At 39.8% G+C, this 27,083-nt stretch overlaps 1 protein-coding gene across 3 annotated transcripts; it reads right to left on the reverse strand.

The window, feature by feature from the left end:
* Positions 1-47: 47 nt before the first annotated feature.
* LOC137043987 (uncharacterized) lies at positions 48-22,044 on the reverse strand. Of its 3 annotated transcripts, none has more exons than XM_067420571.1 (10): positions 21,775-22,044; positions 21,569-21,642; positions 20,836-20,962; positions 20,564-20,724; positions 20,282-20,433; positions 20,034-20,190; positions 19,861-19,954; positions 19,707-19,776; positions 19,521-19,606; positions 48-2,192 (listed from the first exon to the last, which is right to left on the reverse strand). In XM_067420571.1, the coding sequence occupies exons 2-10, from the start codon at positions 21,630-21,632 to the stop codon at positions 1,550-1,552; spliced, it is 1,554 nt and encodes a 517-aa protein (XP_067276672.1). In that variant the 5' UTR covers positions 21,633-21,642; positions 21,775-22,044; the 3' UTR covers positions 48-1,549. The 3 variants fall into 3 exon arrangements, with proteins under 3 accessions (XP_067276672.1, XP_067276673.1, XP_067276671.1); XM_067420570.1 differs by lacking the exon at positions 48-2,192 and adding an exon at positions 18,521-19,433 and having other exon boundaries at positions 21,775-22,043; XM_067420572.1 differs by lacking the exons at positions 19,521-19,606; positions 19,707-19,776; positions 19,861-19,954; ... (4 more) ...; positions 21,569-21,642; positions 21,775-22,044 and adding exons at positions 2,281-2,366; positions 2,468-2,534; positions 2,619-2,712; ... (3 more) ...; positions 3,605-3,731; positions 4,040-4,468.
* Positions 22,045-27,083: the final 5,039 nt, after the last annotated feature.

A 27,083-nucleotide genomic window follows, 5' to 3' on the forward strand; every position in this document is an offset into this window, starting at 1 on the left:
TCAATCTGCTTTCAGATTTCTTCTCTAAAATGATTTTAAACTGTATATACATTCAATGTTTTTTATTGTGAAACTTTTTAACTTGAACTGTGCAGTCGTTAAACCATACCAGGCAAGTGGGTTCAGATAATGAAAGTATTACCCATAGTTATGTGATCTAACCTGATAAAACTTTCACAAGACAGACAGAACCGGTTTAAACAAGACACTACACAAAGGTCATGAACACAAAAGTCTTCTTGATTATATGTCTTCATACAACCAAAGGTGCTGTTTGTTGTAAACTAATATTGTGCTTATGAAGTAATGACTGACTAGGTATACATTTATATGAGACCTGGTTTTGGAACCAGTCCAGTAAATCTGACTCCTTTATGATTTAATTGCCTATAATAATAATAATGATGAGTAAAGCAAGTTTAACATTACATTTTACAGTGAATAAAATGCTGAAGATCACACAAGCACACACCTTGTTATGCGTGCTTTAGAAGGCTGTTAAGATTGCTGTCAAGTAACATCACACTGTGTTTCCCATAATGTGTTTGTCAGTATTAGCTGTATGTTGTCTTTACAGGTGTAATGCAGTTCAGGCTGCATTTGAAGTTTTTAATGTGTCAAAAAGCTTTCACAAAATGGTCATAGGCATCTTTGGATGTATCATGTCTTTTTACATTTGTACTATACACTACTAGCCAATCACAAACCTACATTTCATTAGACTGCAGATATACAGTCATTGAAAGTGTCTCTGTGTCAAAGTCAAGTGTAAAAACAAGTGTAAAGTTGTTAATTGACACTCAACAAAAACATTCTAACATTTTTGACCTATTTTATGTTTTTAACACATTTCAATAAAGTAAATATGTTCATGTTTGTTTGTTTATTTACTTATGTTTACTTTGGCATATTCACTGACCATTGTTGTATGTTATATTATGTATAAATATTTTTATTATTTACTTATTTAGTGTAAATGCTCATAATTTAGTAAATATTGCTACATCTTCATAACATGAAGACTTATGCACACTCTTTATTAAATCTCTGCCTAAAAAATAGAATTGTGAAGATGAACCCCCCCACATAATAAATGTAGGTACAATTATTTATTTTGGTATGTCCAATACTTTTTTTCCCTTACATTAACTGAAGTTTTGATGCACCTGATATCCCAGAGTTTATTAATGCTAATAAAAAATATGTTAAGTGGGGCTGGGGGCGTTTATAACAAATGAGTCATCCACATCTAAATCTAAATGTATTTTTGTTTTTGTAGAAAAAAAAAAAATTATAGACAAAAATATAACAATACATGTAAAATGTACATTATCAAATGGTACTAAATGACTAAGAAAATTAAATATAGAATCATGTCAAAATGTTAATACATGACCTCTTCAAGCATTTATCAATCTATGCAACCTCTTATTGTTGAATGTCTAATTGAATAAACAAATAATTGGAAATGAAAGATAGCTATTACTGGTCATAGATTCATGTGGAGCAAATAAAAAATTACATAATATTTCAGTTATGTAGAGCGCAGCTACACTGACTGATAAGACATGTCTATTTGAATAAAAGGCGAGAAATGCAAAGAAGTGGTCCTCAAACTTGGCTGCTCTGATGGTGTTGGATCTTGGCCGGTGCTGTGGGGGAATTTCAGCGCTCCACATTCATTAAGTGCTTGTTCGGTTTTGATGCTCGTGCTCCACTGTCCTTCTGTGCTCTTTGTTAAGCCTTCAAAAGCCTGATATCCATCATCACTTGGTGCGATGCTGCCATCATGAACCAACAGACCAGGATTAAGTGGATTTTTCAAGATTAACTTTCCATCATCATCAACATCATTTCCTTGGTTCACAACACTGTTGGAGCACTCCAAATACAAAGCCAATGAGCCAGAGTAGTTTCCCGAATCTCGGTTTGCACGGTTGCGTTCTCTTGAGGAACTGATATCAACACTCTTGACTACCATCGTAGTGCCCTTATTGCTGGCTGTGTTGTTGGCAAAAAAGGATTTGAAATCCTCATCAAGGGCATGTTTGATACGTGATGAGACGTTGATCTCACTGCGATTCTCTTTGTCGCTACCAGAATCAAAGCCAGCCTGGCCATAATCGCCTGCCGCTGACTCAACACTGTGAGAACTTTTCTCATTGTTTGTATCTATAGATGACACCAAATTCCTGTAGAGACAAACATTAAGGCATTATTAATCAGAATTAGAACAATGCTAGTCTGTAATTCGTTTCTAAAGTTTTTGGAAAAACGTACAACTTCTTTTCCTTCTCAAAGTCCAGTTTTGTTATCTCTACATGGGTTGGGGAGAAGTTCATCATGGAAGGAGGCAAAATATGACCCTATTAAACAAAAATAAATAAGTAAGGGGTTGAGCTTATAGATAAATATTTCAATATAAATATATATATTTAACTTAACAAACTGCATGTCTTTCTCCCACCTTCTCTTTTCCAAGATTGACAACTATTTTGGGCTTGGAGATTTTGTCCCACCAATTCATCTTCATCCTGCAATGAGGAAGTAAAGTGCACAAATTCATTTAAAAAATGTGAAGTGTAGAAAGATGGCGAGACACAAAACAGTGAACTCACCTCAAAACGAAGAAGAAGATAGTACAAATGATGATGATTAAACCAACACACAGAGCTGGAACCACCGTTTTGACTAATTCATGTAGAGATGAGGCTGTGGAGCAAATACAGATGATCAGGATTATTAAAGAGCATTAAAACACACGCACAGTGAGAACAAAACATAGACTTACAGGTGGTGAACTCAACTGGTGCGCTCTCATCACTCAGTATCTTGTGGTTGTTATAGCTCGTGCTCATTGTTGCTGTCAGAATGTAGTTGGTGTTTGGCTGGAGATGTGTGCCCACAATATCATAAAATCCCTGGGAGTTTGGTACCTTTTTGGAAATCTGTATGGACAATGTTTTTCTTTAATTTATTTATGATACATAAGGATGTGTGAATATGCATGCACTATAAATCATATATCATCGTCCTTACATTTTTATGTCCTCCTTCAATCCTATAGGTCAGATTTATTTCCAAACTTTCGGCAAAATATCTTCCTCTATAATTTCCTTTCTCATACTTGTTATCCCATGTTACATTAACATTTCCATTTTTAGTCTTCTGCACTGATAAGACTGGAGTTTTTGGTTTGACTACAGAAAATGAAAATCACAGTTGTAAGCACCTTATATGGTCAGATAAAACTTACCGTTTTAATTCAGAACTGAAAAAGCTTAACATGAAAATAAAGACAACAACTATACTCACTGAAGTCCATTGTCATGAAAGTTTTGCTAAATAAAACATGTGTTCCTTTCAGAAGTGTAGTAGAGAATATCTCTGTTGCAACAAACCCTTGAACTTTAAATTTGCATTCACAATTGGCACTGTGATGACTTCCCTCAAAGAAGCAAGTATATGTATAAAACCTGGAATACAAGAGTTAATTGAGTCATTGATTACTAAATGAACAGTAAATACATTTAGTTATAGAGAAAGTGAATAATAATAATAATAATAATAATAATAATAATAATAATAATAATAGCCTACTTACGTATCTAATACAGGATGTGTGATGTTGAGTTTGTATCCAGAGCAATTCATGAGGCTGTCAGACATGAAGCTGCACTTCATTTCTGTCTCATAGTCATTGAAACACTCAAAGTCCTCCTTTGTAGATTCTAGAGTGTTTTAAGTGATGGAGAATAGAAGAAGTGAAATCACTATCCCAAATTACCAAAGTAGAAGTTGTTTTCAGAGTGCTAGTGACAAAACACGAGTTTGTATATGGCTATCTTTGTGAGGCTAGGTTTATCCAATCCAACCACTTTTACCCTTTAAAGAGACGGTCAGAAAGTGAGGACACGACTCACTGTCACCCGCATATGGTCTAAAACTCAAACTGGTTCTTACAAAGATTACTGGACAAGTACACGCGTTTTAGAATTAGACTAAGGTTTATACAAGTTTTACACAAAACATAGCTTACCATAACAAAGTGTCTGGCAAAGCAGTGTGAGGAGGAGAAGAACTGTGGAAAACATTGTGTCCGTCCTGTACAAAACACTGTCTTCTCTTACATGTTCAGTCTTGCAAGAGAAAATGTTTAAATCGCAAAAAACATATTATCTTTCGAAAAACAGCCTGTGTACAGTGTTACGCTTCATACCTAGCCTGCCTGTCTCTTTGAACAGTAGGCTGTTGCCCCGTAGCCTACGTTGCAAAGTAAACTAAGGTAGACTAAGAAAGTTGACTAACACGCGGTTTCACTCACGAACATAAAATCGCCAGAAACCTTACGCATTATAGTTTCAATATACTTTCCTAATCGCAACTGCATCATGGATTTTGACTACATGGCGGACTGAGCTTTACTGAACAAAAACACTCAGTAGCCTACTAGTTTCACTCTTCACTCTTCCTTTTTTTTTTTTTTTTTTTTTTTGGGTGCTCCGCCCGTGTTTAGTGTATTATATTTCGTTCCTGTTATTCATTAATGCAGTTAGTTAATTAGTAAGCAGTGCTGGGTGGGTTGCTGTCAGATTATTTGGCAGATTATACGTTTTCCAAATTACATTCCATTGTAATGAAATTACCGGTAAGTTTTCCCATCCGATTACGACGGGGGTTTCCTGATGGCACTGCGGGGGTTTGTGAGTTTAATGAAAAGCTATTAAGTATTTAAGTCACAAAACAATTATTAAAATAAATATTAAAACATTTACTAAAAAATAGATTTTTGTTTACCTGCATGTCATGTGACCAACTGACATCAGAGAACAGTGAACAATTGTATTATTTATTATTATTGATAATTTATATTGACCTAACTTGTTAATTTAAAGGTGTCATTAACTGTTTTTTTATTTATTTTTATATAGGCTATTCTATTCTATTCTATTCTATTCTATTCTATTCTATTCTATTCTATTCTATTCTATTCTATTCTATTCTATTAAGAATTCCATTGAGAAACCATTAGAAAAAGGTCAATGTTCAAAAATTATAAATGTTTTACTATGTGATATCAGGTAAATTGGAACTTTTTGGTAAATCGCATAGGACAATAATACAATACCATATATGCCTTTTCCATGTGTTTTTATGATTAATAATGACTGTTTCTAATACTTTTGTGTTGAAATTATGTACTAAAATATAATCATTAAGGCCCAACAGTTATTGAAACATCAGCTGTGCCAACTTTTTTTGCATGAACAGTTTCAGGTAAAATGGGCCAGTCAAACTGCAAAGGGAAATATTAATTTATCGTCCATTTTAATTTTAAAACACAATTGCTTAAACAGCCACATGACATTTCAACTGCATTAAAAAAAAAAACATATTCATGTGTGCCATTAAAAAAACACATTTTGGGTGCAAACCCACTTATTCAATTGTGCAATTAAAAAAAGTCAATTCTGGAACAGCATAGATCAATGAACTAAGGTTAGTGTGTGTGTGAGAGTCCTGTGCATGTGCGTAGTGGTCAGTGTGCGAGTGTGTGTGTGCGTGTGTATGTACGGACATACACACACATTGTGTTTCCAAGTTTTATGGGGACTTTCCATAGGCATAATGGTTGTTATGATGTATAATGATGTATAATCTGTATAATATGTATAATAATGTATAATAAAAGCCTCTATCCCTAAACCTACCCATCTCTCTCTCTCTCACACACACACACACACACACACACACACACACACACACACACACACACACACACACACACACACACACACACACACACACACACACACACACACACACACACACACACAGCCCCTACCCCTAAACCTACCCATCATAGGAAATATTCTGCATTTTTACATTTTCAAAAAACACTACTTAGTGTGATTTATAAGATGTTTTCCTCATGGGGACCAAAATATGTCCCCACAAGGACAAGGATTTCGGATATTGCCATCTTTGTGGGGACATTTTGTCCCCATATCGTAGGGTTTACCAGGCCACATACACAGATATCTTTTTGGGGACTCACCATAGACGTAATGGTTTTTATACTGTTCAAACAATATTATATCCCCCTACACTGACCCTACCCCTAAACCTACCCATCACACAAAACTTTCTGCATTTTTACATTTCCAAAAGAACTCATTCTGTATGATTTATAAGCTTTATAAGCTCAATGTACTCAATTTAGGTCCCAACAGTGACAGGAGTCCCCATGAGTCTGTGTTCATTCAGGTTGAAGTCCCCACCAGGCTAGAAAAAAAAAAAATATATATATACACACACACACACACACACACACACACACACACACACACACACACACACACACACACACACACACACACACACTTTCTGGTGCAGTCTTGATTTGAATCATTGCCCCGCCGAACATAGCAACCATAAACCAATTAAATCACCTGTTACTTGTCAAGTACAGTTATGACAACAGTTTGAAATCCTTTGCAGTCATTGGCTTCAAATTCCAGAAGGGGTAGGACCCCCAAACCATAAAGTGCCCATTTTACCTGATATCACCCTATATACTGTTGTCTGAGGTCAACTAATGATGATCGTGTGGTTTTTACATTCAAAAACATCATAACTAATAAGTAATAGGCTATTTTCTACACTTGTTTTGAGGCTCTCTCCAAAACGCTGGGTTTGATCAAGGGGGTAATCTAGCACTCGGAAAGCGTTCCACCCATAGGAGGACAGTCAGGGGGACGTGGAGACATAAAGTCTGATAAAGTCAAGGGAGAAGAATGGGGAGAAGCCCATAGTGAGCCAAAAGCAACGGGACAAAACATTTAAACAACGTGATTCAGATTTCACGTTCCACAACTACTAGAAGACCTACAACTGTGAGACAGGAGGCTCACGTCACATCTACGTCGTCAAGCTCAGTCTGAGCCTGCTCAGTTCGCTCAGCCATCAGGAAGTGAGTGCCTCTAATTGACCTCTCTTTTTGCTGTTGAAGTCTATGGGAACGCTCTGTCCATTTCTTTTACTGTCTATGGGTTTGATGGGCATGAAGCAATGTAGACTTGGAAGTAAACACTGCATATTTAATGAGCTTCAGCTCCTGTCATATCTATGGCCCTGTCAGTTCAGTTCACATGAGGGAGGGGTTGTTTTGAAAGCAGCAACCAGAATTATTCAAGTACATCTTTATCAAACAAACACAATGATTTATTTCTCATCCACCCGCGATTGATTATTATATCCGATCGCGATTGGACTATTATTTTTGTATTAATCAAAGCACGATCCTTCAATATCAAACCACCGGCGCTGCACCAATATACCTAAACTCACTTGTTCAGACTTACACACCCTCCAGAAGCTTGCGTTCTGCGAGTGAGCGGCGCCTCGTGGTTCCATCCCAAAGAGGCATGAAATCGCTCTCAAGGACATTTTCCTGGACCGTTCCCATCTGGTGGAATGACCTGCCGATTTCAATTCGTGCTGCCGAGTCTGTAGCCATTTTTAAAAAACATCTTAAGACACATCTTTTCCAATTGCACTTGACCAATACAGAATAGCACTTACTGATCACCACAGTAATGACCAAAAAAAGCGCACACTCCTGGATCATATCTACGTCTCTCATCCGGATTTGTGCCTTCAGGCGGGTATGTTACATAGTTATCATAACTATCAAAATCCAGTGAAAATACAATTTTTTGCGTACGTGAGTTTTTGTTGTAGATGGCTATTGCTGCGCGTTTAGCTAGAATGCCATACAAAACCAACCCATTGGGCCACTGAATCTGCATTAACGACAACAGCTGGGGCAACAGCCTTAGTCCTAATGGGTTGTTATCATAGCTATAATATCCAGTGTTCTGTATTTTGCATACGTGAGTTTTTGTTGTAGATGTCTATTAAAAAACAAAAACAAAATGTGTACTGTGCTAATTAACTGAGATTTCTTACAGCTCTTACAGGTTGTTGGCATTGTCTGTTTCGTTGCTTCTATTACTCTCCCCTTTTTTGTAAGTCGCTTTGGATAAAAGCGTCTGCTAAATGATTAAATGTAAATGTAAATGTAAATATAAGCGCAAACCGCGCACACACACACATGTGCGAGCGTGTCCTTCAAATGTCAAGTCAAGAGAGAAAGGAACATTACGAGATTCATAGGCCTGCCGACGGGCTTCTGTTTTGGTAGCCCGTCTGGAAAACACAGCCCAGGGACGTTGGGTTTGTGAGGCCTTGCCCATACATGTCTAAGTCCAGCATGCAAAAGGTATGCTTTTTTAGACACATACACATAAGCAAAACAATCTATAACAATGCAATAATATTACATATAAAAAAACATGTTTTACTCGCATAAGTGTGTTGCACTAGCCTGGATGCCAGCCGAACTCATCCCCACCCACAACATTTGAGCTCGAGCAGTTCGGTCAGGACTTGATCAATAGAGGAGTAATTATGCCTGAACAGACACTGGTCGGACCAATGAAATTGTATGTAATCATACACGTCATCAAAGGCACTTGCCTTGGATTGAATTTGTTCAAAATACCTTAACGGAGAGCTTGTTTGTATATGCATTCACCTTCACTATTTCTCTCTGAAATGATGAGTGTTGGTAAGTAACTGTGTATCCTTAAATTCTTCTTTTTTTTTTTTTTTTACAACACCGCGGCAAAGATCGTTTATTCCAGCGCATGTTACAACAAAACCCGCCAACTATTAGTCCAAACCAGGGTGATTAGATTGGTAACCGGAATCAGTAAAGGAAACATTAACAAATCCAAAGGAGAAATCCAAGTCCAGAAACCAGTGGGCAGGTATGGGTCTGAAACCAGGCAAGTTAGACAATAAAAAAAATGTGTAGTTTACCTGACAAGATGTTGAACACTTTCTTAATGGTAAGGATCTGAGTAAATCTGGTTATGTTAAAAGAAATAGCGTTACTATTATAGTACTGTAATACACATGATCGCAATTCCGTGAATAATAAGATGATTTGTCCGTTTATTTTTTTGTAGTTTGTAGAAAGAACAAATGAATGCCACATAGACACGGAAATTGTAGCTTGTTTGAATATTTACGTATCAGGTGGGGTCAATTAAAAGCAATACTCATGTATCCGCGTATCAAGTAATTAATGTTAGCCTACTCGTTGAAGAATGAGACGCCGGTTCAACGGTCAGTTGAAATTTAAAAGGCTGATATTCGCACTTCAGGGCAGTGACGAGTCGTCCAGTGGAGGTCCAGATACCTTGGCACAATGTTAAGCAATGGCCCTGGACGGTCGTTCAATGTCAACGTTGTGACATCGCCGTAACAACCTTTACCACACAACGTAGTTATAGAAACCTTTTGGCCATGTTGTGTCAACGTTGTTAGAATGTTGTGTACGCTATGTCAACGTTGTGTGTTTGCTGGAATCAGATTCGTATTCGGACTAGAATTGAGTATGACCATGTCAGGCTAGTGTTGCACCATTCCTCCTGTCAGATGCAATATAGATGAAACAGTGTTGTGTTTTAATCTCAAATGTCTACATATACAGTGCCACCTGAGATTTGTTTACACACGATTCTGCAGTGAAATGAAGTGAACACCAATGTCTTCCCCATATCAGCTGGAACCACACATTCCTAATATTATGATCCGAAGGAAGCTCATGCAGTGATTGTGTTCTTCCACAACCAGGAATAGCGTAATATTTTGCTATCTTCTTCGGCATGTTTACTGCTGGCTAGATAGGAACAGCTCCATGAGTCGGTGGGCGGGGCTACTGAACTACACTTGCTTATTTTTCTGGAGAGGCGGTCAGTCAATGACGTCAAGATGCAAACGCGATCGTTTTCTAGGCCTGTTGTTTATAAAAGCTTTTCTTTGACTAACAAGGACATTTTTAGCTCTGAAACTTACAGGATATTCTTATATTACCATGACCTTTTAATATCAAAAGCTCAAGGGAAAGTTGATTTCTCAATTCATCACCCCTTTAAAATCAAAGGGGGCACTCATTTAAAAATTATATATAAGATCAAAGAGGTTCAGCTGACAAAAAAAGTTTGTATTCCAGCATTGCGTTTTTTACATTTGAATGTGTCTGAAAGACAAACGCCTTCCAATGACAGTAATGATAAAGTGAATCACAGAGTGATAATTCAAAAAAATAATTAATGTTTTCATCAGGCGCTGGTTAGATATACAGTGTTGCAATTTTGAGAAAAATCTTAAAAATTAAATTATTTCTGTATATCCACTGATCAAATGCTGCGTGATGTTTTCAGTGATCGGCACATGACGGCTGGTCTGTGTGTGTAATCCCACAAACCAGGAAGACCTTCTGAATGTAAGCAGTAAGCTTTATAGATATTATGGCAGTAAACTATGAATACTTTACTGCCATTGTGAGAACATTTAGTCTGATTACGAGTATTTTAAAATTGAATTGAATGTAATTATATGCAGGCCTGCTTAATTTTTGGAATCTGATTGCTTAACCCACATTAGCCATACATGCAATAAATTACTGCACAGCACTGTTAATAAGTAGGTGAATAAATAAAAGTGTACTAAATACGAATGTGTAGTAAGCATGCTTTATTGGCAGATAGATTACATAAGTTTACAGTGGTTAAACTATGGTTAGTGAAGCAAACCCACGTTTAATTTGTGATTACGATAGTTTAACTACAATGATATACATTTGTTTGTATTATTAGTAGAAAAAACTTAGTAGAAAAGTTTTCGTAAGGCATATTAAAGGGTTACTTCAGCAATTAGCATATGGCTTGGTATCAAAACCCTGGATTATATTCGAATGATTGTGCTTCCCCTCCTCATATCCCCCTGAGACAAGATATTTATGCATTTTATTTCTGGAAAAATTCCTCCCATGATGCAAATATCGTCAATTTGCACCATCGGAGGAATTGTTGGCCAAAGGCTAAAGACTACAGCCAGCAGAGGGAGCCATTTCCACATGTTTTCAACTCGCACGTGAGGGATGGAGATCACACACAGCACTCAGCTCGCAGCTGCAGCCTCAGGCATTCATGGAAATGGTTTGACCAGCAAAGAAAAGGAAAGTAAGTCTTTCAACTTCTCAAACTAATTCCTATAAAAGTTAAGCTTTCAAAGGCATGAACTGAAAACGCGCCAGACTGAACACGCACTGTGAATCTATGCAGCGAACGCGTTTACCTCAGCTATCATCACAAGCTCCTCCATGACTGTCAATGTAATCTGACTCCTGCAGCGTTTTGGGCTGTGAGACTCCTTCAGCGGCTAAATCACATATTAAACAGACACGTTCAGTTTTTAATTGTAGTGTCTGTTTTCTAACTGCACTGATTTTATGAAAATGAATGCAATCGCAGTGCAGTGATCAGTGATTCAGTTATCTAGTAGTGGTGGCTTTGGGAGTGGCCTCGTAGGGCAGCGAAGCATTCTGGGAATTGTTGTCTTTCGTACCCATGAGACAAAAATATGTTTTCTGTATTTTCTCAGTCTAGAAAGCACTAAATTAAAAAATAATTTCACATTTCTACTACATCAATGACCCAGTTTAAATACAGATTTATCTTCCCAGTCCTGAAGTACTCCTTTAATTTGTATAGTCTTATTTGTAAGAAAATTCATATGTGTCTATATTTTTTCTCTGGGTTGCAGTTTGAACACTTAACATTAATAATAGTAACAGTTAATAATAACAGGTAATAATAATGACCTGTCATGGGAAATAACCGGATCCAAGCTAATCAAATAGAGATTTTGACAACATAAACACACTCAGAGCGATAACTTGGAAAGTGGACATTGAAAAGTGAAAGTGAAGTGGTGGCCAAGTATGGTTACCCATACTTAGAATTTCTCTTCTGCATTTAACCCTTCCAAGTTAGTGCACACACATTAGGAGCAGTGAGTAGTAAACACACACACACACACACACACACACACACACACACACACACACACACACACACACACACACACACACCTAACTCAAGGCAACTTCAATCATTTCCTGGCATTATTTAGAAACAAATCTGCAACCTTCGGGTTATCAGTTTGACTCTCTAATCACATAAGGCCACAACTAATGATTAAAGATTATTTAGAAGACTACTGGTGTAACCATTAGGCCATAACTGGCATTGTGGATCTGACTGCAATGGACAAGTTGAATCAGAGAGAAATCCAGGAACAGAGATTACATCAAGTAATCCAAACATGAACGAGTGGCAAACACAGGAACAGAAATGTACTCGGTTACTTTCGTAACCTCGGTTCCCTGAGAGAGAGGGAACGAGTATTGCGTATGGGAAAAACTCCTTTTATCGAGAATGTAAAGCAAAACTTTATTAATAAAGGTATCTATGTAAAGCGCAGTGCAGCTGCACGGCCATAGCCCGCAGGAACTGCAGGAACCTATGGTGAGGCGGCTGAGAGGAGTGAACCAATGGGGGCGCTCCAGAGAGACCGCCGAAAAAGGGGGCTTAAATTTGCATACAGGAGGCTATATAAGACCCTGATTCACCATAGGTGTCAGGTTTTAAAATCGACTGAAGCAACACCTGAGAAGCACGAACACGGCACGGAACGCAATACTCGTTCCCTCTCTCTTAGGGAACCGAGGTTACGAAAGTAACCGAGTACGTTCCCTTTCGAAAGAGGTTCCTCGTATTGCGTATGGGAACACAATGTAAAACCCGTGTGTGCTGACTGACCCAAAATCCCCAACTGAATGAGGGAAAGTCAAAAAACCTTAAGAGAGACCGACACAGGCGGGCTTCAAAGGAGAATAAAAGAACCGGAAGAGTCGGTTCGTTTGAAAACCTGACCGGACATAGTCGGATCTAAGGCGGAGTGTAATGGTGCTATGAACGATTGTGTATAAGCGGAACGCAATAAGCAATCGTGTTGCCAGGGCTGCAGATAGAGCCCTAAACGGAGAAAAGCACTGCTTGTAAAGCTGGGACCTCCAAATGGTAGAATCTGATAAAAGTGGGCGGAGAGGCCTAGCCTGTCACCGCACAAATATCTTCCATGGAAGTGCCACATGACCGAGCCCAAGACAAAGCCATGCCTCTAGTGGAGTGGGCTTTAATGCCTGTAGGACAGGTTAGGTTCTAGACCTATATGCTAGTGGAATTGCATCCACTATCCAGTGTGAGTTTCATGACAGCACAAACTCTAGTGCGGCCACCGAAGCAATGAATAGCTGATCCGACTGCCTGAAGGGGGCGGAGCGCTCTAGATACAATCTCAATGCTCTGACTGGGCAGAATAGGTTCGCGTCTTATTCTCTCTGAGACGCGGGTAAAGGAAGCAGTGTAAAGACCTGCATACTGAAGGGGTTGATAGCACTTTGAGCATAAACCATGCCTCGGTTTGAGCACAACCTTGAAGTTGCTGGACCCAAACTCAAGACAGGAAGGGCTCACGGAGAGTGCAGGTAAGCCACCCACTCGCTTAACCGAGGCCACAGCCAGCAGAAAAGCAGTTTTGAGTGATACGTGCTTCAAGCTCGTGGTCTGAAGTGGTTAGGAGGGGGAACCTTTCACAGCTTTTAAAACCACAACGAGCTCCCAAATAGGGACTGAGGAAGGGGCAAGGCGGGTTGAATCTCCTGGCCCCTTTAAGAAAACATACAATAAGATCACTTTTCCCTAGTGAATGTGCCGCGATCGGAGCGTGGCTAGCTGCTATGGCGGAGACATATACTTTGAGCATGGAGGGGGAACGACCCGCGTCCATTAGCTTTTGGAGAAAGCAAGCAGTTTCGCCAGTTCGCATGAGTGTGCGTCGATGTTTCACGTAGCACACTAGTTAGAAAACCACTGACCACTTCAAAGCAGAGCTGCCAGATAGCGGGGGCTCTAGCTTCCGAAATAGTGTTCATAACTTGTCAGAGAGGTTCCCGGATACTGTTGATGGGCCATACATGGAGGGCCCACAGCTCGGGACTGGGATGCCAGATCTTCCCTTTCGCTGGCGTAAGGAGGTATTTCCTCAGCAGAATGGGCCATGGGGCTGTGTCTGACAGCTGAATGTGTTCGGAGAACCATGTGCGGTTCTTCCAAAATGGGGCTATTAAAAAGCACAGGCTTGCAGCTGCATCGCGATCGGAGGGAGCATATAGAGGGAGTCTGGGCCAACATGGGCCAGGGCGTCCCTGCGTTGGCAGAAAAATATTGGGCAGCGTGTGCTGTGCGAGCTGACTCGTTTGCGGGTCAAGGGACCATCCCCCTGGGGGCATGGGTCCTCTGGATAACATGTCCGGACCCTGGTTCAGAATACCTGGCACGTGAGTCGCCCTTAGGGAGCTCAGATTGTGCTCTGCCCATAAAAGAAGATGCTTAGCCATGCAGTGAAGAGAGTCTGATCTCGGCTGCCCTAGCGATTTTAATGTACGTTATCAAGACGTGGTGGTTCTTATGCCGTAAGACACTCGTTGAGTCTACTTTATATTCTTTATATTCTTCTTATTTGTTTGTTTTTTGTTTTCCTTGCACGATATGACTTAAATTATAATTTGTCTACCTTGTACTTTTTGTGCCATTGCCTGGAATAAATGAAATGAAAATGAGTCTATGACAGTGACTGTACTGATAGGCCTGCCCCTCGAAGGCGAATCTCAAGAATGGCCTGTAGTGGGGGGGCTATCGTAACGTTAAAGTATTTTTTTTTATATATATTCTGAAAACCCAATCCCCGGGGCGAATGTGCACGAGGATTTGTTTCACCGTCAGCATCTTGAAATGAGCGTGTCATAAGTGCTTTGTTCAGATGTCTGGAAAATGGGCCTGAGACCGCCATCCATTTTCGGGATGAGGAATTAGCGACAGTAAAAACCTGACTCGCTAGCATCGGGTGCACCGTTTCCACCGCTCTCTCCTTTAACAGTTTTAACGCCTCAGCGAGAAGCACGTGACTGACACTGCTTCTTACTGAGGGCTCGACCACGGCTTGAATCGCGGGGGTCTGCGAGCAAAACTGTAGAGAGAACCTCGTTTTATATGTTCAACACCCAATATTATATACCAGGAATGGCCTGCCAGGCCTGGGCTCGTGAAGCTAGGGGTTGAATTAGATTCGGGGGCTGGCCGCTTAGTAATAGGGGCCTGTTAACCCGGTTGTGCTGTAACACTGCTTGTAACACTGTGGGGATAGTGTTAGGTTTTGGCGGGGCAGGCTTTGCAGTGGGCACACGCCTCACATTTATATTGTGTGTGCGAGAGTGGGCTTTGTGAAAAGTGCTTGGGTGCAGGAGTGCAGACTGTAAAGTGGGCACATTTTCTACATAGAAAAGCTCTTCTGTGTTTATTTGTAAACAATGTGCAGTAGCACATTGTTGACTGCAATATTTAATCTCCAGTCAGTTAACTTAAGGGAACTGGGAGAATGTAAGGAAGTGCGGGTGGTATGTGAGCCATTCCACAATGCCGTTATGCTCTAGTCTAGACTGAAAGCGCGCGTGCAGACAAGCGTGTTTGACCACAGGCTAGTTGACTGCAATAAGGCTAGTTGACTTTATATGGTGTAATCCGGCTGAGGCGGGATTTATTTGTGATTTTGTGGGGCTGAATTAACAGCGCTTATGTAGGGATGCATACTGTGTAGTGGACACTTTGTCTACAGTGTAAAAACCTTTCCAGCTGCCTGAATAAAGGGGACTGGAAGTGATAGAGTGAAAAAAGGCTTAGCTTGGCAGCCATTTTCCGATGCCCTTATGCTCTGACAGTGAGAGTGTGCTATGACGTAAGTCGCGCTCTAGTCAGAAAACTCGCGCTGCCGAAGGGGCGCTGCAGCTAAAATGTTCTTGACGTACCCAGCAGCCCGAGCTCGCTCGTCTAACTTACTTTAGTATTCTCTGTCCACGGCGGTTCTTAGCGCGATGGAACGAGAGAAGAGGAAGCGTGAGGACTGCGTCTGCCCATTGTTTCACTCCTCTCAGCCGCCTCACCATAGGTTCCAGCAGTTACCGCGGCCTGGCATATCAGAGCGCTCCTCGCGCCGGGCTATGGCAGTGCAGCTGCACTGCGCTTTACATAGATACCTTTATTAATAAAGTTTTGCTTCACATTCTCGAGAAAATTAGTTTTTCCCATACGCAATACGAGGAACCTCTCTCGAAAGGGAACTAGAACACTGGACAGAAAAACATGATGTGAGCCACAACAATCTGACAAAGAACGACTGCAAATATGGAGAGCTAAATAAATGAGTACCAAACGAAATTAGATCACTGATCTATGATGACTGGATAGCTCACTGGATGTGTTCGAGCCATTTTATGATTTCAAACCTACAGAGGACAACACTGACTTGCAAATTATGTAGACAATACATTTAAGTGTGGATGAGACTTTTAGTTCTATGAACGTTTTGAAACAAAAAAAAAAAAAACTAATAAAAAAAAAAACTAAGACAAAACAAAACAAAGGCTGTCTAAATAAAACCTTTCAGGAAAATGTATAATTAACAATGTAGAAAAGCATTTTTGTGCTTACGTTGTGAGAACATTATTAATGACCTGATAACACGCTGAACGTTCTTAGAACCTTTGTTCATAATTTTGAGAGAACCTTAACGTTAGCCAAAGTTTTGAGAATGCTAATGGCTAAGTGGCAGCAACCAATATTTTAAATAAATGGAAAAGTGTAAAGGCAATTATGAGTAATATGAATATTAATCAGAAAATGACACGACAGAAAATAGGCAATACATTTCTTTAAAATGTTTGAATGTTCTAGCTTTATCTTTAGGATTTTGAATTATTGTACAGAAATGTTACCGTGACACTGATGCATTCCTGTGCAAAAAGGACTTATTTATTTGCTCTAGTTAAAGCACACGATTCTCTCTAGGGCGCTTTTTGAGAATGTACTGTATATCCTTCTAACACCTAAGCTTATCATATATTATTGTTTTCTGTAAGATGTGAGGGGGAAAACGCGTTATGTCTCCACTATCCCATATGCTTACTATAAAACCAAGGCTAATTTGTACCATGAAGCGATTTTAATATCAGTTGATCGTGTGGAAGATGAGCGAGTTTTTAAACTTCACGTAAACGCACAGTAAACTAATATGACTACTTATATTAGTTTGTTATTGATGACTTCGAAGCCTATACACCTTCTGTTATATGGCATTTCACGTGTCATAAAATATGCATAATTACCAGCAGATGGCGCTGCAATTGTCCAAATGACTAGCCTAATATACAGTTTTAGCTTGAAAAGAACTATTTAATAATTAAACGTGCAAAATGTGTACAGCATTTCCTATAAAGACAACTTTCAATAGTTACATACCTCTGGAACTTTAGCTTTCATTCTTTTAATACTGCGTTTTATTAGATTACGCCTACAGCCTTAAGGAAACAATGCTGGCTTTGGTTTAGACATACTTCAATGAAACAGACATTAGAATGTGTGAATGTCTCGACATGCACTTAGGTGTATGACGTGCTTTCTATGGAAAAAACGAAAGTAAGCTAACTTCCTGGTTCACACATGGGTAGGATAAAACAAAGGCCTTGTCAAATCCAGTTCAAATTCCTCACTGAAAGACTGCAATACTCAGACTGTTTTACAATTCTGTGGTTTTATTTAGAGCAGTATAAACAATAAGTCTATGATCAAGTAGAAGTATGTATCAACATTGCTCTTATTGAGAAAGTTAAGAATACTTTAGTTTGTGAAAACCATGGTGTAGGCAGAATAGACTTATAGACTTAATAGAAAAATAATGAAACGTTTTAGGCATGTTTCTATATTTAGTTTGACAGCATAGGTAGCCTACTGTCCTAACTCTTTTCCTGTTGAAAATGAAGAAACAAAAACATAACAGTGTCATCTACATCTAAATGTATCATATATACAGAATGTATTGTTTTGTAGAAGAGAAAAAAACAATGCACACAAGAAAAATACAAGTTCTTTCACAGACATAAAATATGTTTAGAAATGTCTGAAAATTAAAATGAGCAAATGTCAAATAACAGAATACAAAAATGGCCAGAAAAGTAATATGTGACATCGTAGAGTATTTAAGGCACAGTGCCTTATTGTTGAAATTATGAAACCCAAAATGTTACGCAAACATTTAGTTATTAGACCTAGCTTCCTAATATGGTGATACTTTCAAAGAAATGATTCGTTACAACTGTAAAGATGAATAAGCAAATACATCTCGTTTGTTTCAACAACACAGAATGATAAGTGCAATCTTGGCCTTGTTATTATGCCTTTACAATTTGCATTTGCAAATGTGTGTCACATTTGACATTGTTTGTGTAATTGTGTACAATAAGAAAGAATAAGAAAATAAGAAAAAATAAATGTAAAAAAAATAAGAAAGCATGACCTCTTTGAGCATTTAAGGCACTGTTCAAAATCTACACTTAGAAACACTCAAACCTAAATTCAACGTCTTGGGTCACAAACACTGAACATTTGCATAGATCTTATTGGTCATATTTTTTTATAACTGTAGAGGTTACATACAAAAATAATTCAATGTTTCAGTTGTGAAGAGCAAGCTACACTGACTGATAAGACATGTCTATTTGAATAAAAGGCGAGAAATGCAAAGAAGTGGTCCTCAAACTTGGCTGCTCTGATGGTGTGGGATCTTGGCCGGTGCTGTGGGGGAATTTCAGCGCTCCACATTCATTAAGTGCTTGTTCGGTTTTGATGCTCGTGCTCCACTGTCCTTCTGTGCTCTTTGTTAAGCCTTCAAAAGCCTGATATCCATCATCACTTGGTGTGATGCTGCCATCGTGAACCGACAAAGAAGGATAAAGTGGATTTCTACTAGCGATGAGATTTTTCACAATGAATTTTTCATCAGCATCAACATCATTTAAAAGGTTTAAGCAAGCATCTGCATCTGGATCATTTCCCTGGTTCACAACACTGTTGAAGCACCGATAACCGTCTTCCATAGCATCACTAGTGGGAAAGTTAAACTGGTTTTTGCTGATATCAGCGCTCATAGAAAAGTCTTCAAAGCTAAAAACATCCTTCTTGTTGGATTGACAAGAATGATCACAGCTCAGCTGCTCCAGGAATGAAGAATCATCAGTGGCCGATTCCATATACGACATGTTGCTGAAAACCGATGAGCCAGAGCAGTTTCCCGAATCTCGGTTTGCACGGTTGCGTTCTCTTGAGGAACTGATATCAACACTCTTGACTACCATCGTAGTGCCCTTATTGCTGGCTGTGTTGTTGGCAAAAAAGGATTTGAAATCCTCATCAAGGGCATGATTGACACGTGATGAGACGTTGATCTCACTGCGATTCTCTTTGTCGCTACCAGAATCAAAGCCAGCCTGGCCATAATCGCCTGCCGCTGACTCAACACTGTGAGAACTTTTCTCATTGTTTGTATCTATAGATGACACCGAATTCCTGTAGAGACAAACATGTTTAAGGCATTATTAATCAGAATTACAACAATGCTCTGTAATTCGTTTCTGAAGTTTTTGGAAAACGTACAACTTCTTTTCCTCCTCAAAGTCCAGTTTTGTTATCTCTACATGGATTGGTGAGAAGTTCAAAATGGAAGGAGGCAAAATATGACCCTATTAAACAAAAATAAATAAGGGGTTGAGCTTATAGATAACTATTTCAAGAAAAAAAATATATATATTTAACTAAACAAATTGCGTATCTTTCTCCCACCTTCTCTTCTCCAAGATTAGACTGATCTATTTTGGGCTTGGAGATTTTGTCCCACCAATTCATCTTCATCCTGCAATGAGGAAGTAAAGTGCACAAATTCATTTAAAAAATGTGAAGTGTAGAAAGATGGCAAGACACAAAACAGTGAACTCACCTCAAAACGAAGAAGAAGATAGTACAAATGATGATGATTAAACCAACACACAGAGCTGGAACCACCGTTTTGACTAATTCATGTAGAGATGAGGCTGTGGAGCAAATACAGATGATCAGGATTATTAAAGAGCATTAAAACACACGCACAGTGAGAACAAAACATAGACTTACAGGTGGTGAACTCAACTGGTGCGCTCTCATCACTCAGTATCTTGTGGTTGTTATAGCTCGTGCTCATTGTTGCTGTCAGAATGTAGTTGGTGTTTGGCTGGAGATGTGTGCCCAAAATATCATAAAATCCCTGGGAGTTTGGTACCTTTTTGGAAATCTGTATGGACAATGTTTTTCTTTAATTTATTTATGATACATAAGGATGTGTGAATATGCATGCACTATAAATCATATATCACCGTCCTTACATTTTTATGTCCTCCTTCAATCCTATAGGTCAGATTTATTTCCAAACTTTTTGCAAAAATGTTTCCTATTGTCTCATACTTGTTATCCCAAGTTACATAAAAATTTCCATTTTCAGTCTTCTTCACTGATAGGACTGGAGTTTTTGGTTTTACTGCAGAAAATACAGTTGTAAGTGTGTCAGATAAGGCCGTATAACAAACACATTTTTTTTTTTTAATTATAGAAATTGTACAAGTAATAGAAAAGTTTAACATAAACATAAAGACAACAATTATACTCACTGAAATGTCTTGTCTCAAATGTTTTGTTAAATAAAACACGTGTTCCTTTCAGAAGTGTAGTAGAAAATATCTCTGTTGCAACAAACCCTTGGACTTTACATTTGCATTCACAATTGGCACTGTGATGACTTCCCTCAAAGAAGCAAGTATATTTTTTAAACCTGCATTGTAAGAGTTAATTGTGTCATTGATAGTTAAATGAACAGTAAATACTTTTAGTTATAGAGAAACTGAATAATAACAATAATAATAATAATAATAATAATACTTACGTATCTAATTCAGGATGTGTGATGTTGAGTTTGTATTCTGTGCAATTCATGAGGCTGTCAGACATGAAACTGCACTTCATTTCTGTCTCATAGTCATTGAAACACTTAAAGTCCTCATTTGTTGGTTCTAAAGAGATTTTACAGATGAAAGGAAAGAGAGGAAATTAAGAGAACAGAAATCACAAAGGACCAAAGTAGAACTTTGGCATGATGACAAAAATAATTGATAAAAATAATTAAAAAAACAAGCATTAACGTAAAATGTAGTAGAACTTATGTTATCTGAATTAGCATGTTCGTTTACTTTTTTATAAAACATCCACATCAGTTTGGCATCAATGTGTTTTAAATAATGACTCAATGAATAAATTCTAGAAATATAATGTAGGGCCTATGAGCTGAAGAGGAAGGCACTGACATTAAAAAAGTGTATAGAGCAAAACAATTGACACAACTGTGACTGACACACACACACACATACACGTAGGCTACGTTGTGTTTTTAGCGCTCATGACACATACGCAGGTTTACATTTACATTTTCAAAAAAAAAATATCATGATTTTTCCTCATGGGAGCAAAAAATGCTAACAAGGATTTCAGATATTGCCATCTTGTGGAATATTTTGTCCATATAATGTAGGGTTTATCCGGTCACCCAACACAGCAGATATACATGGGGATATTATACTGAACTAGAGCAAAAGCACATTCTTAGCGAAAGAAACATTTACCGTAACAAAGTGTTTGGCAGATGAGTGCGAGGATGATCTGACAAAGAAAAAATGTGGAAAACATCCTGTACGTCCTATAAAAAGCACACATATGATATCATACATCTTCAAACAATAATAATATATAGAGTAGCCTATGTAACAAGATAAATGGTAAAAAAAAGGATTCCTCACAAAATATAGTCGAAGTTTTAAGTTTTTCATACCTTTTGACGGTGAATGACAGGTCGTTGCCTCGTCCGCAAAGTAAAAATAACAGAAACCCAATCTAGGTTGTTACCACTCAAGTCACAAAAGCATATAATGCCCACACGAGGAGTTTAAAAGGTGCAAATAATCGTGTACCACCATAAACTTCCCCATTCGCCAAAGCAATAACAGGGCGTATCGAACTTTCCAGGAACCTTACAGTATGCCTGGAACACACGCAACAGTTCTGCTGTTCCACTGACTCCCGCCCGCCCCCACTGCTCCCCTCGCGAACGTGCTTCTCTGCTGTTCCTAACAAACGTGCGCTCACGGCGCACCAGAATTCCACGGAAAACAAACTGATCGCCCGTGAGATAAACAAGACGAGTCTTCGTTAGAACCTGTTATTTATGAGGTAGCCAATTACAAAGGAAATCATTCTGCAAAGCTCACAAAAAGGAAGCGCAAAATGAGACTACATTAAGAGAAACATGCTTTTTTTCATTTCCTGTAGCTACTGTCTTATTTCAGTTTCAAAATGTCAAAATGATCTGGTAATACCTCAATCTGAAACTAAAAAATATTAAAATGTACGCTATATATATGGGTGGTTGATATGACATGGCCTTTTTTGTTTTGTTTTTTGGTTCAATGTGTCAAAGTTAAGTAAACGTTTTTTATATTGTTCAGAAAGTGCTGTATATGAACATACAGATCATTCATGGGATTAATCTTTTTTTAATTTTTTTTTTTTTTTTTACTTGGGGGTTGGGGGTTGGGAGTCCTGGAGTTAATTACAGAGGACATATCATAACATGAAAAAAAAAATTCAAAATTCAAAAAAATAATTGCCCTCCTTTCATTATGGGTGGAGATACACACACGCTTTGTGTAATGTGCCTGTGCCTGTAGCATGCCCAAGCGGCTCTCGAGGCGGCTGCCTGTGTGCATTGTGAGAGGCTGGCAATGAGAACTCTCCCGTCCCGCCAAGCACTCTTTGAGGAGGGTGCTTATGCTCGTGTTCCCCAGGGGGCGGGTCCCGCTGCTGCTGAGGCACAGCGAAGGCTTTTTTCCTGGGGTTCGCAGATGGATCTGGCGGCGGGGCTAGAGACGGGTGATCCCCTATCTCTGTAGCCTAGAAATCTAGACGCACCCTACCGGCAGCAAATTTAATCTGCCCGCAAGTGTCGTCTAGGAACTCTCAATACCCTTCTGAGCTGTATTCCTCACAATCTGGACGGGCCAATCACGTCATGTATAGAGTCGGTGGGCGGGGCCATAATGACGACGGCCGAGTTGCGTTTGCGCTTCTAGTAAACACAGAAACTGGCGAACGGCGGTCTTTCGAATCAGCTTTGACCGCGACTCTGGAAGACTTGGAGTTAAGCTTTTCTCTGAGAAAAGAACAAAGAACGGCACTGAAGTCATTCTTAAAAAGGGAAGATGTGTTCGGAGTTTAGCCGACCGGATACGGTGAATGTTTAATCTATCAACAAGCTCTGTTTCACCTTCGTTGCTCTGGTTGGTGTAGCGCTATCCTATCGCGTGCAGAGGGAGTTTGAAAGACAACCGTTTATCCCACCCCTCGGATTGAGCCCTGTCTATGGTGAGTTTCCAGACCAAACATCTTGATGTGGGTCTGGCTTGTCAGGCTACTATCTCTGCCTTTACCCGCTAGATCTCACCCTTCAGTTCGCGAACCAGAAGCACGCACTGCGGTTTCTTCTGCTCGCGCTGAAGCACAGGTGCAGCGACACTCTTGTTCTGAGGAGCTGGATGTCGTGAGCCTGGGAGAAGAAAATGAGGATTTTTCGCCACCTCAGTTCTCCCACACACACACACACACACACACACACACACACACACACACACACACACACACACACACACACACACACACACACACAGGAGGAGCTTATTGAGGTTATTACTCGCGCTGTTGCCAGGTTAAATCTAGATTGGCCAGCCGATGAGCAGGAAGCCCGTCAGTCAAAGAGTAAATTAGATGAGCGCTTTCTGCCATCGAGAGTACAACCTCAAAAGCAGGGCTTACCGTTTTTTCCCGACCTCCACACAGAGGTGTCGAGGTCGTGGAATAAACCGGCATCATTTAGAGTATACAACCCACTATCATCTGAATATTCAGATATTGTGGGTTTAAAGGAAAGTGGTTATGCGGCGATGCCTAGGGGTGAAAGAGACGCTCGTGAGCTATCTCTCCACCGAGTCTGCATCGTCGCTTAAAGCCCCGCAGCTGCCAAGTAAAAACAACGTCTGTCTTAGTGGGTAGGGCGTACTCGGCAGCAGGTCAGGCGGCCACCAGTTTACACACTATGACGGTCCTTCAGGCATATCTGGACGCGATAGGATAGTGCTACAACCAACCAGAGCAATGAAGTTGAAACGGAGCTCGTTGATAGCGTCGACGGTTGATAGATTAAACATTCGCCGTATCCGGTCGGCAAAACTCGAACACATCTTCCCTTTTTAAGAAGCTTCTTTTCTCAGAGAAAAGCTTACCTCCAAGTCTTCCAGAGTCGTGGCCAAAGCTGATTCGAAAGATCGCCGTTCGCCAGTTTATATGTTTACTAGAAGCATGAGCGCAACTCGGCCCTCGTCATTATGGCCCCGCCCACCGATTCTATACATGATGTGATTGGCCCGACCAGAGTTTGGCGTTTACAGCTCAAAACTGTATTGAGAGTTGCTAGACGACACTCGCGGGCAGATTAGATTTGCTGCCACTAGGGTGCGCCTAGATTTCTAGGCTAATAGATGATGAATGTGAGGAAGTAAACGGTTTTATTCAACGTGCTCTTAAATTGTTTCACAAATACTCTTTAGGTGTTTGATTGTATGAAATCCAGTTCTGCTTTTGTGTGTGTGTGTGTGTGTGTGTATTTGTGCTGTACTTGTATTTGTGTGTATTTGCGCTTGAAGTTAATGATAATATTATGTCAGAATTGTGTGATTTTTGGATTTTTAGCTGTTTTTAAACTAGGTATATAATGGTTGTTTCTGAGTATAGAGCTCCAGAGGTCACGTGACCCATTCTGTTTACGACGCCATTTTGGCAGGCAAGAACAGCTGGCGCCAGCATGAGTTTCAAGGCAAAGGAGTTCACTTCACACTTAAATTCAAAAGACATAACTTTTACATCGAAAAACTTAATAGATCATACAGAACATATCTAGGGCTGTGACGGTGGCATATGCCAGTGTCCGGTGAACATGACAACCGCACCACCATGGTGGTAGAGCGCCACCGCGGTGGCTTAGTAGCACCTGCAGGGGTTGGCCAAACCACAGTTTGTTTTGTATGTAAATATTGTTTTACGTGAATATTATGACACAAGTGAAGCACAATGCTTTATTTACAAAATAAATAGTTAGTCCGCAATTGTTACCTCGCAGCCATAAACAACATTCATGCCGAACGAGATACTTCATTTACGTCTCTCAAGATTTGGGGAAATAAATAAGAGATTCCATGTCCAGTAGAATAAAATGGAGTAAGCATATTGTTAAATTCGTAGAGAATTGGGTGACCAGATCGATTTATTCTGTAAGTAAAGCATTGTACTTCACATGTCATAATATCCACGTAAAGCATTAACATAAAAAAAAAAAAAATTGGCCGACCACCGCTGGTGCGTTCACCGGCACAGCCCTAATACCACCGCAGTGGTGGTAAACTGCCCCGTGGTGCTTTTCACGTCTCAATAAAGGACTGGAGAGCTTCCCCTCAGGACCTGTTGCACCAGCTGTGCACAAGTTACAACTAGCCTAGTTTTGCCGTAAACGAGCACTTACAACGTTGATATTTTTGCGTTGCACTTAAACTTAGTTGAAGCTTAAATCTATGTTTAAACTAAATATTCACAGAAGTATGCGATCAGGAGTAACATTAACAGATAGAATAGCAGGCAGACTGAACTGCATCACGCTCTTGTTTCACATGATATAGAAATGTGAATAGATTAACGTTATGTTAGGTTAACACGAACCAAAACAGCGCAACTCTGCATCCATAGGTCCGTTGGTTCCTGTCCCAAGGTCCGGTTTTGGGGGCTTCTTGTCATCGCGTAACGCTAACGACGGATGCTTCCCTCACCGGTTGGGGGGTGACCATGAGTGGTCGCTCGGTCCAGAGTCTGTGGAGTGGTCATCAGCTCTCCTGGCATATAAACCAGTTGGAGCTGATGGCTGTGTTCCTGGCACTCAGGAGCTTTCTTCCAGACCTCAGGAACCGTCATGTGTTGGTCCGTATGGACAACATGACGGTGGTATCCTATATAAATCGCCAGGGGGGTTTGCGCTCATACTAGTTATGGAAATTGGTACACCGGGTCCTGATATGGGCCCAGGGGAAGTTGGCCATTGGACTGATTTCACGAGTGATTCATGACGCAATCATGCAGGGGCGTTCCAGAAGCGTTCCGATGCAGTGTCTTGTTCCCTCTCAGGGAACCATGGTTACATACGTAACCTGAGAGGTTTGAGCATAAACCACATCTGCAAAGTTACAACGCCCAAAAGAAATCCATTTCTAAGGACTAAAGCAAATGGCCGGTAGGGAACTACAGCCTTTTCCTCCAGGGTTGCTGACATCAGCAGCTACAATATTTACATAAACCCCTCCTCCGAGAATATTAAATAAGAGGGACGAGGCCATTTTTTATTGCTGTGGAATAGTAGGCTGGAGTGCTGTCGGCCTTGCAATGCTGACGAAATGATGTTATTTTCATTCGGATTGCAGGTTCACTTTGTTAAGCCTTCCTAGGGACGGGGGAGTTAGGGATCAATGTTAAAACAAAAGCGTCTCATAATTATTACCCAAATCTCAGTGCTGCACATTTTTACAGAGGAAAGCTCACAATTGGCGTTAATTCAATGCAGGATTCACACAATGGCTTGTCCTGAAAGATGGAGCTGTTCCAACTTTAAAAACACAAGCTGTTTACGGGCCACAACCTGTAAGTATGATTTATCTGTAATAGTTCGTAAAATGCCATGATCTGCAGATGAAGTGTACCTAAAAAAAACATTAAATGATACTGAGCTCTGTCAGTCACTCAGTGTCTCTTAATGTTTTTTTAGGTACACTTCAAATTACATTACACAATCACAAAAATGTCACATATATAAGAAGAAGTGGATGATCTTAGGTTGTAAATCCAGCATGCGCCATCTCCGTCAATGTTTAAACATATAATGGCTGTGCCCTGCCCACAGCACTTACCGATCAAACAAACAAACATGTGCACTAGGTGATTAGCGAATCAGAACACAGCTGGGCCAGCTAACCTGAGCCCATTGCATATTTT

This window comes from Pseudorasbora parva, chromosome 2 (genome assembly GCF_024679245.1).
Source record: "Pseudorasbora parva isolate DD20220531a chromosome 2, ASM2467924v1, whole genome shotgun sequence".
NCBI classification, from domain to species: Eukaryota; Metazoa; Chordata; class Actinopteri; order Cypriniformes; family Gobionidae; genus Pseudorasbora; species Pseudorasbora parva.